This window comes from Aulonocara sp. 'chitande type north' Nkhata Bay, linkage group LG14, assembly GCF_057382095.1.
Source record: "Aulonocara sp. 'chitande type north' Nkhata Bay isolate Kocher_YH1m ecotype deep benthic linkage group LG14, A_spYH_male_GT1.1, whole genome shotgun sequence".
In the NCBI taxonomy this organism is placed as follows: Eukaryota; Metazoa; Chordata; class Actinopteri; order Cichliformes; family Cichlidae; genus Aulonocara; species Aulonocara sp. 'chitande type north' Nkhata Bay.
Genome location: NC_141357.1, coordinates 30685136 through 30702136, shown reverse-complemented (window position 1 = coordinate 30702136; position 17001 = coordinate 30685136). Strand labels below are relative to the sequence as shown.

Below are 17001 nucleotides of genomic sequence, written 5' to 3'. Positions count from 1 at the left end.
TTTTTATACAATGGTATAATGACAAACATTAATGATAAAGTAACAATGCACACTAAAAAAATATTACCTTCAGTCTTTAATCAGATGTTAATTGCTTGTGTTGTTGTTTTCAAAAATTGTTTGATTTCAGAAATTTTAATGTGCACTGCTTTTGGGTTAGGGTTAGAAAAGGACGTGACCGAGTAAACAATAACATACAATATAATTTCACATAACAGGAGGACAATGAAGGTGAAAAATGTCCAATGTTTCAGCATGTTACATCAGATTCTTTTGAAAGAGTGCATTAAGATGAAAACATCCTATTCTTTAAAAAGTTCAACACCTTTTCTCGAATTTCCTTTGTTTTCAAACCATAGATGATTGGATTCAGTGTTGGGGGAAAAATTAAAGTTGACAAACCCATAAATCTTCTGAAATGGGGTGAAACATTATTTAGTCTATATGATATGATGGTGAAAAGACCAAGACACTCCAACAAGAGAAAAACAATCAGATGTGTAGCACATGTCTGCAGAGCTTTGGCTTTTGTATCTGATCGTTTAGATCTAAAGCAAGTTATGAGGATGCGGAGATATGTGTAGAAAACAATTCCATTAGCCACTAATTGTGAAAGAGCAACTATCAAAAGGCCATAGATATTGTTAATAGTTGTGTCAGCACAGACCAAAGTCAACAGAGATGGATTATCACAGTAAACGTGAGTCATTTCAGATCGACAACGAGGCAAGCGCAAAAGTAAGAAAAAAAGCACAGCAATTAAAACTAAACAACTCATCCATACAATGGTGATTATTCTCATGATATGGGCATTAGTCATCACAGTACTGTACTGCAGTGGGTAACATATGGCAATGTATCTATCATATGCCATTGCACTCAGATTGAACACAGTGCCTGCTGCATAGATATGGATAAAGAAAGCTTGAGCAATGCAAGCTGAGTATTGCATTATCCCACTGTTCTTCAGTATTTCTTTGATGAGCTGTGGAAAGAGAGCTGATGAACCTATAAGGTCATACATAGGAAGGTTCAGCAGAATTAGGTACATTGGCTGATGCAGAGATTTATTCAGCACAATGGTGAGGATTAGAGTAAGGTTGCAAAAAAGTATGATCATGTAACTCAGAGTTGCAAAAAGAAATGCAGGCAAAACACTCTCAGAGGAGAGATTAAAGACATTAATCTGTAAAAAAGAGGATGTGTTGTATTGGTTGTTCATTTCTTAGCTTTTGCTACTTATAAAACTCAGAAATCAATCATCACTTCATTGTTTATTAGGGAGAAAATATTTATGCATTTCAATTTAGCAATCACACCAATGAACATAACAACAAAAAAATCATAAAAAGAGGAAAAAACATTGAATGTTATGATTACATTTTATTCATAAACTGTAATCATGATAACTTCATGCTGGACAACTGAGTCCATGTACACTGCGGTTAAGCATTACACAGTGTATATATTATGCATTTATGATAACATGTTATAATATTTTTGCCTGTAGTCTGGAATTCAAATACTCAAAGGCAATAGAGCAAAAAAGCATTAATTCACTTCAATGCATAATAAAGATTATATCTAAACCACATACACACAAAGCAGTCATCTTTATTGACTTATGTTAGTGCTGCCTGTGACTACCCGGTAAAACATTCAAGGCTTTATAGGTGTGATTTTGAACAGCAGGCAGATCTCTGGAGTATTGGGTGTTATCTTAAAGCTCATCTTTAGATTGTTAGTTGTGACTTAAGCACTGCTTCACAGGGTTTGTGAAGAATCAAAAATGTATTATCATCTCACTAAGGACATGCACAAACGTGCACGTGGAAATCAGACATAATCGCTCTAATTGAACATTGCAAAAAACAGTATGAACAGTGAAATGTTGGAATATTTTTAATATAGAGCTAATGAAGTGGATAGGACTTGATAACAATTTGTATAGACACTATAGGGTCAGCAATGGCAACTTCAGTAATATTCCCAGTTGCCCAGTTAATTGCAGTACTTGTAAACCTGTCAAAAACAAAATAAATAATTATCTCCAAAAGTTGATTGACGCTACGTCCAGATGAACAGAATCAACTTTTGGAGATTTACTTACCTGGATGATTGAGCATGCATCAAAATAAATCCCCAATGTTAAATTATTGAAGGTATTTCAGCACCAAAAGATGAGCTTTTACCTTTTCTTTTCTTTTCCAGGGGACCACTGACCACACAGAAACTTGTGGATGAATGGTGATAAACCTGGTAATTATTTATGAGTATTATGTTGTCATCCTATTATTCAGAAAAATATCCAATTAGGTCAAATAGCCTGATATATATAGCCCAGTATCACACAAAAGACAGGGGGTCATTTGATCCTGTTTTTTGTTTTGTTTTGTCCAGTGTGCATTAGTAAATATCTGTCTAAAATATTCTATTGAAAATGATTATGATGGGGAAATTAAATAATAATAATAATAATAATAATAATAAGCAAGAATTATATTGTCAGGGCTTGTATCGTGTGTGGATGCGAGGAAAAGAGGACCCAAACGCTGGACTCAGATAGGTGAAAGCTAGAGTTTATTATGATGAGCAGATAAACAGGACATGAAACGGAGGACTGACTGAACTGAAATAGCTGACTAACCTGGCTGGACTGGAAACAGGTATGGCGTAGACAACATCAATGACACGACAAGGACCGAAGGGAACATATACACGTGGAAGCTCCTGTCAGGCATCATAGTGGCTAAGATGAACAGGCACATGGGTCAATACGTGAGCGGGGCACAGAAAGGGATGGGCAAGAATACCAGAGGCGCAAAACACCAGCTACTGGCAGACCAAGCAGTCAGCCGAGACTGCAGGACCAGACTGACCAACCTGTGCACTGCCTGGATTGATTACAAGAAGGCCTATGACTCAATGCCCCACACCTGGATCCTGGAATGCCTAGAACTATATAAGATCAACAGGACCCTGAGAGCCTTCATCAGGAACTCAATGGGGATGTGGCGGACAACACTGGAGGCCAACCTCAAGCCCATAGCACAAGTCACTATCAAGTGCGGGATCTACCAAGGAGATGCTCTGTCCCCACCAGGGTTTTAATAGTTTTGCAATTTTCATTAGTTTTTATTTTTATTTATTTTTTACTTCAGATTTTCAATTTTATATCAGTTTTAATTAGTATTTACCAATTGTTTGCCAATTTAGTTTAGTTTTTATTTTTTTGAAAATCTGAGTTTCAGTTTAGTTTTGATTAGTTTCAGTTAGTTTTAGTTGTGTTTGCAATAATTAAGTGTAACAAAATCCCAGTTTCATCATATCAGTCATTCTCTTCTGCTTATCCTTGGGTATGTTGCTATTCCAGCTACCATACCCTGCACCCTGGACAGGTCGCCTGTCTGTCGCAGGGCTAACACGCAGAGACAGACAACTCACATTCCCACCTATGGGTTCTTTAAATAAATAAATAAATAAGGGCAGATGAACAACCATTGATACCAGGCAACTATAAAATGTATATCTTGGCCCCAATGAGACTATTAACTCTTGCAGCACCGGGTGTTCATAATTTTGGTTCAAGTGAATTGATAAACATTTTGAAGGCAATTGACTCACACAGTTATGTAGATATCCCAGTCCTGTTGTCTCGGGATGCATCACGCTGCCTTGCCTGGGGTTAGCGTCTGTTTCTGGGGATGAGGGTTGAGTGTGCTCCCTTACCTTCTCAAGGTAAGCTAGGTTAGCCTTCTTGTGTGAGCTTTTCAAGTGCACTTTGTGGGATTTTTTTCCCTTTAGAAATGTCCCTCATAATTTGTCTCTTTCCACTACAAGACACTTGCTTTATCCAAAACACAGTCATATTCAAAGTAATCCCAAATTGGACTCTGGTGCTTTCTCCTCACTTTTCCTGACATGATTCTGCGCGTGGACAGAGCAGTAACACAGACGACTTGACTAACGTACTTGCCACCTGCTGGCATAATTAGACAGCAAGAAAAAAATCTGAAAACTAAACTTCATTTTAACCCTTGACTATTGTATGACATACACACATCTACGAAAACTAAACACATTTTTGCTATAAATTCAGTTAATTTTAGTTAGTTTTGTGAACATTCATTACAGTTTTAGTTAGTTTTCCTTTTCTTGTTTTTATTTTTATTTCCGTTAACGAAAATGTTTTTTCACTTCTAGTTTTTGTTATTTCGTTAGTTTTCGTTAACGGTAATAACCTTGGTCCCCACTACTGTTCTGCATAGGCCTTAACCCCCTCAGTGAGATAATTGACAAGACTGGCTATGGATACAGACTACGGAATGGAGCAGTTGTCAGCCACCTCCTGTACATGGATGACATCAAGCTGTATGCCAAGAGTGAATGAGAGATCAATTCATTGATCCACACCACCAGGATATACAGCAATGATATCGGAATGTCGTTCGAGCTGGAGAAGTGTAGTCGGATGGTAACAAAGAGAGGGAAGGTAGTCAGAATGGAGGGGATCAAACTACCAGAAGGCAACATTGCAGACATAGAGGACAGTTACAAGTACCTGGGGATCCCGCAGACGAATGGGAACCATGAAGAGGCCGCTAGGGTCAGGCAAGTCCTGAGGAGTCAGCTGAACGGTAAGAACAAGATCCGGGCGATCAACACGTACGCCCTGGCCATGATCAGGTACCCTGCTGGGGTAATAGGCTGGCAAAAGGAGGAGATAGAAGCCACTGACATAAAGACAAGAAAGCTCCTTACCATGCATGGAGGGTTTCACCCCAAGTCCAGCACCCTGAGGCTGTATGCTAAGCGGAAGGAAGGGGGCCGGGGACTGGTGAGTGTCAGCACCACAGTCCAGGATGAGACAAGGAACATCCAAGAATACATCACGAAGATGGCCCCAACTGACAGCGTGCTCAGTGAATACCTCAGGCAGCAGAAACCCAAGAAAGTGGAGGAAGGCGAGGAACCATCATGGAAGGACAGGCCCTGCACGGTATGTACCACCGCTAGATAGAGGAGGTGGCTGATATCCAGAAATCCTACCAGTGGCTGGACAAAGTTGGACTGAAAGACAGCAGAGAGGCACTAATCATGGCAGCACAAGAACAAGCTCTGCGTACAAGATCCATAGAGGCTGGGGTCTATCACACCAGGCAAGACCCCAGGTGCAGGCTGTGTAAAGATGCCCCAGAGACAATCCAGCACATAACAGCAGGGTTCAAGATGCTAGCAGGCAGAGCATACATGGAACGCCATAACCAAGTGGCCGGCATAGTGTACAGAAACATCTGTGCTGAATATGGCCTGGAAGTGCTGAGGTCAAAATGGGAGACGGCCCCAAGGATGGTGGAGAATGACCGAGCTAAGATCCTGTGGGACTTCCAGATGCAGCCGGACAAAATGGTGGTGGCTAACCAACCGGACATAGTGGTGGTAGACAAACATGAGAAGACGGCCGTAGTGATCGATGTAGTGGTTCCGAATGACAGAAACATCAGGAAAAAGGAACACGAGAAGCTGGAGAAATACCAAGGGCTCAGAGAAGAGCTCGAGAGGATGTGGAGGGTGAAGGTGACGGTGGTCCCAGTGGTAATTGGAGCACTAGGTGCAGTGACTCCCAAGCTAGGCGAGTGGCTCCAGCAGATCCCAGGAACAACATCGGAAACATCTGTCCAGAAGAGCGCAGTCCTGGGAACAGCTAAGATACTGCGTAGGACCATCAAGCTCCCAGGCCTCTGGTAGATAACCCGAGCTTGAAGGATAGACCGCCCGCAGGGGTGAGTGGGGATTTATATATATTTTTATATAATGACTAATTGCAGAGAGGTGTATCAGATGCCACCTCTCTGGGGACATCTCAGGCCCTCCAAGGTATGGAGGCCTATCTACCCCCACCACTTCCCTTGCAAGCTGCAGACGCCCTCAGACATCGGTGCGTTGGTGGGTCTTTGTGTCAGGGGATGGGCGTCCAGGTATACACCGGCTCACTCCTTGGTGACTGCTTATCGGGGCCTGGAGCCTGGGGCTCGCTCGGGCCACTTCGGGGGTGGGGTGCCCTCGGCCTCTCAGCCTGGGGCTCAGTCACTGTGGCGCAGCTGGCTGCCGACGGAGCTCCCGCGCAAGTCACTGCAACCCCCCATGGCTTATGCTCCGCGGCTGCTGAGTGACCCCTTATCTGGGACTCCCCTAAGCTCTTTCTGGGATAGTGGCGCGGCTGCCCCTCTGTTGGTCTTCCTTGGTCTCTTGTGTTCTGGGGGCCTCTGGATGTCTGGAGTTTTGATCTCCTCCATACCTGCTTCATACCCTGGAGGACGGGGCTGTGGCCCCCCCACACCCTCTAGCAGATCATTACATGAAGGAACCTTTTAAAAAAAACAAGCGCGTCCATGCTCACAGGTGTACACACGGGTGATCACACCCACAAACTACACCCTTTTTGGCTCCTACCTCAAAGCACACTGTGCGCTGTTGATCTTATGTGCTGCACAATAATGTTTAATATTTAGTATTTACTGTCATATTCCCATATATCATTGTGATGTTGTTTATTCTATTACTCTTGTTCTCTTCTGCTTGTTTTCTTTTTTCTTTCTCAGCAGGTGATCCAGGTGATTGATATATGCATTTTTTTTCTCTGCCCATTCTGTTGGTTTTTGTTTTTTGCCCTTCTCCCCCGTCCCTCTTCTCAGCTGTTTCTCTTTCCCTCCTTCTTTTTCCCCTTCTTTCCCCCAGTCAAGTCTGTCCCGTATTCAACAAGTGAAAATAAAATACACAATAAAAGGTGAATCAAATGGACCATTATGGCAAGGCTGGGATGGTCAATTTGGTAAAGTAAATCCGTTGGGCATCTTTGTTTGCCTTTAGACAACAATTCTGATGGCAAAAGAGCCAAACGGGACAGGCCCAAAAAAAAAAAAAAAGAAAAAAAGAAAAAAGAAGGATACATTTTCAGTGCCTGACAAAATTGTATTTGCTCCATTTTGCAACGTGAAGAATCAGCCAACATGAGTGAGCCAACTGATGAAAGAAAGAGAATCTAATTTTCTAAATTTCTTTTTTTCAGGACTTAAAAAATTAAAAAGTACCTCCTGAAAAAAAAAATAAAAAAAAAAAAGCAGTGAAGTTGGCGCTCGAGAAATGGAAAGAGGGGGCTGAACATCCTTTTACCATCTGGACAGACCATAAAAAGTTTACCTATTTAAGAACGGCTAAGAAAATTAATGTCTGTCAAGCCAGTCTATAGTCTTTGTTTTTGCTCACTTCAAATGATTAGTCTTTTGCCATCCAGATTCTAGGAAGTTCAAGCTAGATACCTATGGAAATTGTTTCTGATAGAGATCCACAGTGTACTTCTCAGTTCTGGAAAGCCTTCGACTCAGCACTTGGAGAAAAGGTCAGCCTCAGCTCCGGTTATCATCCACAAACCAATGGCCAAACCGAGCATCTCAAATAGAAACTGCAATCAGCTCTCTGCTGTGTCACCACGCAAAACCACCAATATGGTCTACACATCTTCCCTGGGCATACACACAAAACACACTAACCCCATCTGCAACTGGTCTCTCACGCTTTGAAGACACCTCTGTTTCCGTAAGCCAAGACTCACCTTCTCCCTCCACATCATCTGCAACAATGTTGATACATCTGGACCAAGAAGGCGCTATTCAGATCAAGCAATCTTCAGTTCTGCTGTGCAGACAGCCTAAGGACACCTGCTCCCAGGAACCAGCCTGGGCAAAGGGTATGGCTTGCTGCTAAAGACAATCCACTGAAATGCCTTTCCCAAAGGCTCGCTCCATGTTACTTTGGACCATACGAGATTGAAGCTATCATCAGTCCTGCGGCAGTTACAGTAAGCTGCAGTACATTCCAGTCCTCTGTGCCCACGTGTGATGGAGTGACCCGTCTCAAGGCAGAGTCCGCTGAGTATGGCACCGCCACCATTAGATCGCCACCATTAGTTCGATTTGGCACCCGGGGCGGCGTATCTTTCTGACGACCGAGTAGAGGAATAAAAGGGGTGAGGAGCAAGTTGTGAGCCGCATCGGGGGTGGCTAGATTTTGGTTCCCACTTACTTGTTAAGGGCGTCGGTCGGGGAGACGTGCGGGGGATCGCCAATCGTGCAGGGTGACGCAAGCCGATGGTATGGGGGTGTGGGGTTTAAATAATGAGTTCACGTGTGTCTGGACCGTCATGAGAATGGCCTCATTACGTGGGCCGTTAATGTGTATATGAAGTCGGGTAGACTTCCGGGAAATAGTTGAGAGCTTGTATTAATGTATATGTTTTGTGAGTGTATAATGAAAAAGAAATTCTGGGGGGAGGGAGACGGGGATTAAAGTTAGAATAAAGAATTGGTGGTGACGCCAAGGGGGGAGGAGACGGGATATAAGAGACGGCGAGCCGGATATGAAGGGGGTGTGTTGTAACATACAGGCTGTGTAGCGCGGAGCTCAGTTTTATGTCTTTGGAACCATCTTTTTATGCACTGGGGAGGCCGTTTCAAATAAAGTATCCACACTAATACCTTACCGACTACGCCTGTATTTGTCCGGGAGAGGTCTGGAAGGGGACCCCGTGACATATGGTGTCAGAAGTGGGATGGCTAGTCGGAAGAGGAAAACGCGCCTCCCAGCGAAGCGCACAGGGCTGCGGTCCCAGCAGCATGAGTTTCCGGGGGAGAAGACAGCAGAGGAGCTGGCGTGGGACACAGTGCCGGCGTCGTCTTCTTCAGCAGAGGAGGAGGAGATTTCCGGCAGGATTGGTCCGGAGTTGCCTACAACCTCGACCGCAGCACGTGATGGAGAACTGATTGCGATGATGAGGGACTTCCTGGCGGGACAGCAAAGGAGAGAGACGGTGTTATTGGCTGAACTCAGGGGGCTGAGGACCGTTCCCTCTCCTAATGCGCTGTTGCCGGCGGATTCAGCTAGTCAGCAGAGCTCAGGGCAAGTGTTAGCGGGAGCTAGCACTACGGCCGCTACGGCTACACCGAGCACGGTAACAGCGAGTAGCCCCAGGATGGTGCTGCCTACCCCGGCCCGGCAGCGAGAATCCCGGCCGTCGTTACTGGAGGAACCGGCTCGCCAGTCCCTGGCAACGACAAGCAGCCTCGACCAGACGGGCGGAGAGTGGAGGCGATCGGAGGGGCCAAAGATTCCACCGTACCAGATGGGGGAAGATATTGAGAACTATTTGTTGCGCTTTGAGCGGGTGGCCAGAACCTGAAGATGGCCGGAGAATGAATGGGCCTGTCGGCTAGTTCCGTTGCTAGCGGGGAAGGCGTTGGAGGCCTATACCGCAATGGATGAAGAAAGAGCCCACTGTTATGAGGATTTAAAAGCTGCCTTGTTAGTTAAATTTGACATTTCCCCGGAGATGTATCGGCAGCGGTTTCGCTCTAATATTATTCCACCTGGGGAGAGCCCCACCGAGACGTACTACCGGCTGAAAGGACTGTACCGGCGCTGGCTTCGACCAGAGCAGCATACGAAGGACGAGATGGGAGAAGCGATTATTTTGGAGCAGCTAATTCGAGTTCTTCCAGGGGAGGTGAGGACCTGGGTGAGGGAGCATGAGCCCGCGGACGGACTGGCCGCAGCCAAGTTGGTGACGCAGTATTTCAATGCGCGGAGAGGAGCGGCCCCGGTCCGCTCAGCTGGGACGCCACAGCGATCGTCCCCGCAATCCGCGGGTCTGCCGAAGCGGGAGAGTAACCCCGAGCCATCCGGGGCCCCCAAGGTATCCACTCTACGAGGAGCGGGTAAGGACTTTCTTTGTTATTACTGCCAGCAGCCAGGCCATAAAGCCTCGGTGTGCCCCATCCGGAAGGCCAAAGTCACTGGGGCCTGCTATGCACCTCGGCTGGAGGCGGAACCAACAAAGGTCCAGCCAGCTGAGGGGCAACGCTATAAAACTGTAATGGTAAATGGGCAGCGGGTTACTGCTTTGCTGGACACTGGTAGTTTTATGTCATTAATTAAGCAAAGCTTGGTACCAGTGAACTGTGTGGACTATAGTCGACAAGAAGAAGTGTTATGTGTGCATGGTGACAAACATCCCTACCCAAAGGTGGAAATAACAGTGACTATTAATGACCAGCCATATTTATTGTCTGTTGGGGTGGTACAGAATTTGCCGGTAGAGGTTATTCTGGGGATGGATGTGCCTGTGCTTATGGATTTGTTGCAAGAAAAAGAAGAGCGGGACACAGAGACAAAAGGGAGGGAAACGGGGAATGTTCAAATGAAGGCATTAGGCCCAGTGGTCACTAGGGCCCAGGCGAAGGCGGGATGCCAACCCTGCCAGACTTGGACAGTAGTCTGTGCGAGGGTGGCACGAAAGGGCCGAGAAAATCTCGTCGCCAACGCCGCTTTGAGAAGCAGCTATGGTCCCAGGGACCGGGCAATAAGAACATGAAATGGGATGTACCTGAAAATATTTCTGTGTTGCAAAGGGAGGATGAGACGTTGGAAGTGTTGTTTGCTAATGTGCCTGAAGGGGGAACAGGGAAATGGGGAGGAAAAGAGAAGTTTGTGGTTGAGAAAAATGTGTTGTATGCAGTTGATGGGGACCACCAGCGGCTTGTGATCCCTGCTAGTTGTAGACCTCTCATTCTGCATTTAGCTCATACCCTCCCCTGGGCAGGCCATTTGGGTCGCCAAAAAACCTATTTATGGGTTAGTACGCGTTTCTTTTGGCCGTCAATGTATACGGATGTACAGAAGTACTGTCGTGCATGCCCTGTGTGTCAGAAAACTTGCCCAGCGCGCAAATCGGATCGGGCTCTGCTACAACCCTTGCCGGTCATCTCTATCCCCTTCCGTAGGGTAGCTATGGACATTGTGGGTCCGTTAGTAAAAAGTGGTCGGGGTTATCAGTACATATTGGTGGTGTGTGATTACGCGACCCGTTTCCCAGAGGCGTTTCCGTTGCGATCGATCACAGCCCCTAATGTTCTGCGCGCACTGATACAGTTGTTTTCTCGGGTGGGGATACCTGATGAGATTTTGACCGACCAAGGGACTAACTTTACGTCGAAGTTAATGCAGCTCTTCCACACTCAGTTAGGCGTTTCGGCCATCAAGACGTCACCGTACCATCCACAGACAGATGGGTTGGTTTAATCAGACTCTCAAACGGATGTTACAGAAGTTTGTGTCAGACACGGGAAAAGATTGGGACCAGTGGTTACCCTTTCTTTTGTTCGCGTATAGAGAGGTTCCACAGGCGTCCACGGGGTTCTCCCCCTTTGAGTTACTCTATGGGTGGGAGGTACAGGGGCCGCTTGATCTCGTTCGAAAGGGGTGGGAGTCTTCGACCGTGGCTCCAAATGAGAAAGGGGTGGTGCAGTTTGTGCTGGAGATGAGAGAGCGGTTGGAGCAGTACCAGGCCGAGGCCGAAGCCAATCTGCGGGATGCTCAACGAAGCCAGAAGATCTGGTATGACCAACAGGCCCGGCAACGTGAGTTTCAGCCCGGACAAAAGGTGCTGTTACTTCTCCCTTCTTCCAACAGTAAACTGCTGGCGAAATGGCAAGGGCCCTATATCGTGCTTCGCCGAATGGGACCAGTGACGTATGAGATCCATCATCCGGGAAAAAAGAAACCGAAACAAACCTACCATGTGAACCTCCTGAAGGAATGGGTGGAGCAGCCCCGTCCGGCTCCGAGGGAGGCACTGATGGCCAGGGTGGTGCACGGAGGAGGACAGAGTGAACCTGAGCAGGCTACGGATCCAAGGTCTCCGGTATTGACTCATCTGACCTCACAGCAGGCTGCGGAGCTACTGAAAATTCTGCAGGAGACGCCTTCGCTGTGTTCCGTTAACCCAGGTCGGACTACCTTGGTTGAACACGTGATCCGGCTAAAAGAGGGACAGCCCATCCGGCAACGGCCCTATCGGGTTCCGCAACACTTGGTGGAGAAGCTGCGACAGGAGGTGGAGAAGATGCTGGAGCTTGGAGTGATCGAGCCGTCCTGCTCCGAATGGATGGCTCTTTACGCATCTGCATCGACTTTCGAAAGCTAAATGCCATCTCCGAGTTTGATGCGTACCCCATGCCGCGAATTGAGGATTTACTGGAGAAGATTGGGGCTGCCCAGTATATCACCACTTTGGACTTGTGCAAAGGCTACTGGCAGGTGCCACTGGAGGAGACGTCGAGGCCGTACACTGCTTTCAGGACCCCTGCCGGGCTCTTCCAGTTTACCGTGATGCCCTTTGGCCTACATGGGGCACCGGCTACCTTCCAAAGGCTGATGGACAAGTTGTTACAGGGCTGTGACGGTTATAGCGCCGCCTACCTGGATGATGTCGTCATCTTCAGCCACACGTGGGAGGAGCATATGCAGCATCTGTCGGAGGTCTTGGGAAGAATTCATAAGGCCGGGCTGACTCTGAACCCCTCGAAGTGTGAATGGGCGCGGCAGGAGACTTGCTACTTGGGCTACCAGGTGGGACGAGGAGAGGTGCGACCGCAGCTGGATAAGGTGGAAGCTATCCAGAATTGTCCTCGGCCTCGCACCAAGAAGGAGGTGCGGGCTTTCCTGGGACTGGTTGGTTGGTACCGAAGGTTTGTGCCCCAGTTTGCAACAATGGCGGCGCCGCTGACGACATTACTGGGGAAGAACCAACGAAATCCGGTCATATGGACCGCAGCATGTGAACAGGCGTTCCAGGGACTGAAAACTTGCCTGTGTTCGACCCCCGTGCTCTGGAGTCCGGACTTTAAGAAACAGTTTTTGGTCCAGGTGGATGCCTCCAAGAGCGGCCTGGGAGCCGTGTTGGTTCAAGGGGACCCGGGCGAGGAGCACCCGATCCTATATCTGAGCCGCAAGCTGCTGCCGCGGGAGACCAATTACTCGACGGTGGAGAAGGAGGCTCTGGCGATTAAGTGGGCGCTGGAGAAACTCCGGTATTACTTACTGGGAAGAGAGTTTGTGTTGGAGACTGATCATCGGGCGCTTACCTGGATCCAGTCCATGAAGGATCATAATAGCCGACTTACACGCTGGTACCTCTCACTGCAACCTTTCAGGTTCGCCATCCGGCACAGACCAGGTACACTCAATGTGGTGGCGGATTACCTCTCTAGGTTGCCGCACATCGCCAACCTCCGGGGGGAAGGGGATGATGTGACGGAGTGACCCGTCTCAAGGCAGAGTCCGCTGAGTATGGCACCGCCACCATTAGATCGCCACCATTAGTTCGATTTGGCACCCGGGGCGGCGTATCTTTCTGACGACCGAGTAGAGGAATAAAAGGGGTGAGGAGCAAGTTGTGAGCCGCATCGGGGGTGGCTAGATTTTGGTTCCCACTTACTTGTTAAGGGCGTCGGTCGGGGAGACGTGCGGGGGATCGCCAATCGTGCAGGGTGACGCAAGCCGATGGTATGGGGGTGTGGGATTTAAATAATGAGTTCACGTGTGTCTGGACCGTCATGAGAATGGCCTCATTACGTGGGCCGTTAATGTGTATATGAAGTCGGGTAGACTTCCGGGAAATAGTTGAGAGCTTGTATTAATGTATATGTTTTGTGAGTGTATAATGAAAAAGAAATTCTGGGGGGAGGGAGACGGGGATTAAAATTAGAATAAAGAATTGGTGGTGACGCCAAGGGGGGAGGAGACGGGATATAAGAGACGGCGAGCCGGATATGAAGGGGGTGTGTTGTAACATACAGGCTGTGTAGCGCGGAGCTCAGTTTTATGTCTTTGGAACCATCTTTTTATGCACTGGGGAGGCCGTTTCAAATAAAGTATCCACACTAATACCTTACCGACTACGCCTGTGTTTGTCCGGGAGAGGTCTGGAAGGGGACCCCGTGACACCACGACTTGTCAAACAACTTTGTTTACATAAACTTGTAAATCTTATCGCTGTTTCTGTTTGGTGTTTCTGTTTGGTGTTTGCGCTTGAGTTCACTCCCACATACTGGGCTCCAGGCCCCTTTGACAATATTGCTGGTACAGAAAAGGCAGTGTGTTTGTGTTGCCTTGAGTAACACAAAGTGTATAAACAGAAATCTATATTTTGGGTGAAACACAAATTAACAAACTCAGTAATGACCTAAATACCAAACTCTGTTAACAGGCTTTGTCGTCAAATGTGTGATATTTTCTGTTGGGGCCATGACACTGTGCATCAGTGCATCTGTGATCAGTCTTTACAAATGCTTGATCTGTTTTCTTATTACAGTTTTGTATTTAACTACCCATGACTGCTTCAGTTGTTCTGTATTCCTGTTTAATAAAGAAATTACCAAAGTTTACAGACGTGCTCTGGAAACAAGAACTAAACTATAACTCTGCATTTATAGGAAGTACTTTCAGTAGGTATGCTGTGGTTAACTTAAAATGAAGTAATGTTTTCAGGCTTCTCAATGACTCAACTTTAGAATCAAATCAACCTCAGTGGCATTTTGATAAGCTTACTTTTGTTGCACTCTCAATGAAAATCATAGGGGCTAAAAAAAACAACAAATTTCCCAGGTGTGGGAGTAATAAAGGTTTATCTTATTTCATCGCATCTTATCTTAAAACAAACTTAAATTCTTTTTCCTTATTTCTTGTCTATTTATCATGTTATCATATGGAGTCAACGATGAAATTTCAGGAGTTTTTTATTCTGACACAAGCACAATGATAAAATCGAAAACATGAAAACATAAATACACAAATAAACATGTTACTAATACGAATTCCATAAGAATTAGTAAAAAAAAAAAAAAAAAACATATATGATTCACATGTTACTAAATGCATTTACTTATTTGCAATATACATTGAATATAAATTCCAATATCATTGAAATCAATATTAGATTAATTTCATAACAGTCACTAGGCAGGAGGTTAAAATAATTATAATGAACATGAGCAGAAGTTCACAATTCTATATTATTCTAAAGTAACTGCATCTGCTAATCTTGTAATTTTTTAAATTATTATTTTATCATTATTTTTGCATAAAGATTATTCTTTAGCTTCATTGGTGGTCTTTGATTTACAAAAAAAGAAAACAAAAACTACAACACAGAGGAGATCAAGAAAAGATTTCTCCGAAGAAACTTAGTATTCAAAGGACTAACTTATGTCAGTTAGATTGTAATTAAATAATTTGATAAAAAGCAATCAAGATTTAATCAGTTTATCAACTGAAACAGAAGTTAACCTACTCTGTAGAATAAAAAAGACATATGTAAACAGCACATTCAATCGGAAAAGTGGCTACATTGTTAAACCCACATTTCGTTTTAGAAACATTACTATGCATTGCTTTAGTTCTTTAGTTTTCAGTCCGTATATAATAGGATCAAAGAAAGGGGGGAAAATTAGAACAGACACACCAAATGCTCTTCTCAGAACAGGGGATGAGCTGTCGATGCGGTGAGAAATCAATGCAAAGACAGTGTTGATTTGTAAGCTTAAGAAAACAATTAAATGTGTAGCACATGTCTGAATGGCTTTTTGCCGGGCATCTGTATGATTAGTAATGACACATGTACGCAAGATCTGTGCATATGTGTACCAAATTAGTGCCAACGGGCCTCCCATAAGCAGGAATATAGTTGCTAATCCATAGTAGTTGTTCACACTGGTGTCGTCACAGATTAATTTTACTAATGACTGATTGTTACAGTAAAAATCTACAATGTTTGTTCTGCATGTTTTGAAACGTACAAGCAGAATAAACAATGTAAACATCATTGACAAATTTATGAACCATGTTATAACAATCATTTTCATTAAATTATGTGAATTCATAATGGTTGTATACCTCAGTGGAAAACATATAGCAATATATCTGTCATATGCCATGGCACTCAAGATGAGCAAATTTCCTGTACCATAAACATGAATCAGAAAAGCCTGAAAAATACATGCATGGTGGGAAATAAGTCTGTTCTCTGCCACAATGCTAAAAATGAGATGAGGAAAAAAAGCCGTTGCACCCACTATGTCACTAATGGGCAAGTTGAACAACAGGATAAACATGGGCTTGTGTAGTTTTTTATTCATAGCGATGACTGTTAACACCAACAAATTGGAAAACATAATAATTAAATAGGTAAGTGTTCCAAATACAAATGCTGGATAGATATCTGTGCTAGATAAGCCCAGTGATTGCAGTGTTAGAAGGCTACTTGTAGATGAATTAGTATACATAATTATACAATCTTTAAACTGTTTCCTTTCCTATGGAAAACAATATGTTCCTCCTGCTTGTCAAAATCTGTATCAAATTTCTCCAATTAAAAGAAATTATCATAAATTAACAAGCAATTTCAATTTGATTATGAAACACAAAGTTAGTTGTACCTGTGTTGTTGTTTTTTCCTGAAGCCTTGCATCACCCTAACTTCACCCTTAGAGTGCTGTAATTACCAATGATGATGATGTTGTTCTTTATATATGCCAAAGATGCCCCATGAGGCTAGCTGTTGGAGCATTTTGCATGAAGTAAGTCCTTACATAGAAGTAGATATGTAAAATTTTACTTTTATTCAGAAAAAGTCTTTGAAGTATACCTCATTAATAATTTTGGCATGCTTTACCCTCCTTTGATTTTAAAACTAAAGGAGGGGTTGCCAAATATGTAAAGTAGAGAATTGTTTCAAATGCGAACACTTATATATGCACGTTCAAGCTTCAATGAGCTTAGATTGACTTTCATGACCAGCATCTTATGCTGCATATCTTGGCAACCTGGAATTTGAAGTCCCAAGATTTTAGCTCTGCTGTTCTCAGCCACCTTTTGCTGGTGCATGTTGAGAGTACTTCTAAGTCAAATTAGGCACAGATGTCTCTTTTCCTGTCCCAGTCTTGCCCAAGGTATCTCATCTAACACCATGAAACTATGAGCTGGCTCTACCTGCCTCTATTTCTCCAATAATTAGGGCCTTTTCTGCCATAAGATCACAAAGAATTTCCGTGTTGTCTTCTAAGCCAGTCCCTAGACATGGAGAGGATTTATTGACATCAGCAACTTCCT

At 44.8% G+C, this 17001-nt stretch overlaps 2 protein-coding genes across 2 annotated transcripts; both read right to left on the bottom strand.

Annotated features, from left to right (window-relative positions):
* Positions 1–286: 286 nt before the first annotated feature.
* LOC147314920 (olfactory receptor 52D1-like) lies at positions 287–1222 on the bottom strand. The gene has a single exon (XM_086260298.1). It carries the CDS (start codon positions 1220–1222, stop codon positions 287–289), a length of 936 nt encoding a protein of 311 aa, XP_086116424.1.
* Positions 1223–15236: 14014 nt separating this feature from the next.
* LOC147314919 (olfactory receptor 51E2-like) lies at positions 15237–16175 on the bottom strand. The gene has a single exon (XM_086260297.1). It carries the CDS (start codon positions 16173–16175, stop codon positions 15237–15239), a length of 939 nt encoding a protein of 312 aa, XP_086116423.1.
* Between the last annotated feature and the right edge of the window lie 826 nt (positions 16176–17001).

Coding starts and splice junctions, on each gene's coding strand:
- LOC147314920 (XM_086260298.1), bottom strand. CDS start 1,222: ATGAACAACCAATACAACACATCCTCTTTTTTACAGATTAATGTCTTT.
- LOC147314919 (XM_086260297.1), bottom strand. CDS start 16,175: ATGTATACTAATTCATCTACAAGTAGCCTTCTAACACTGCAATCACTG.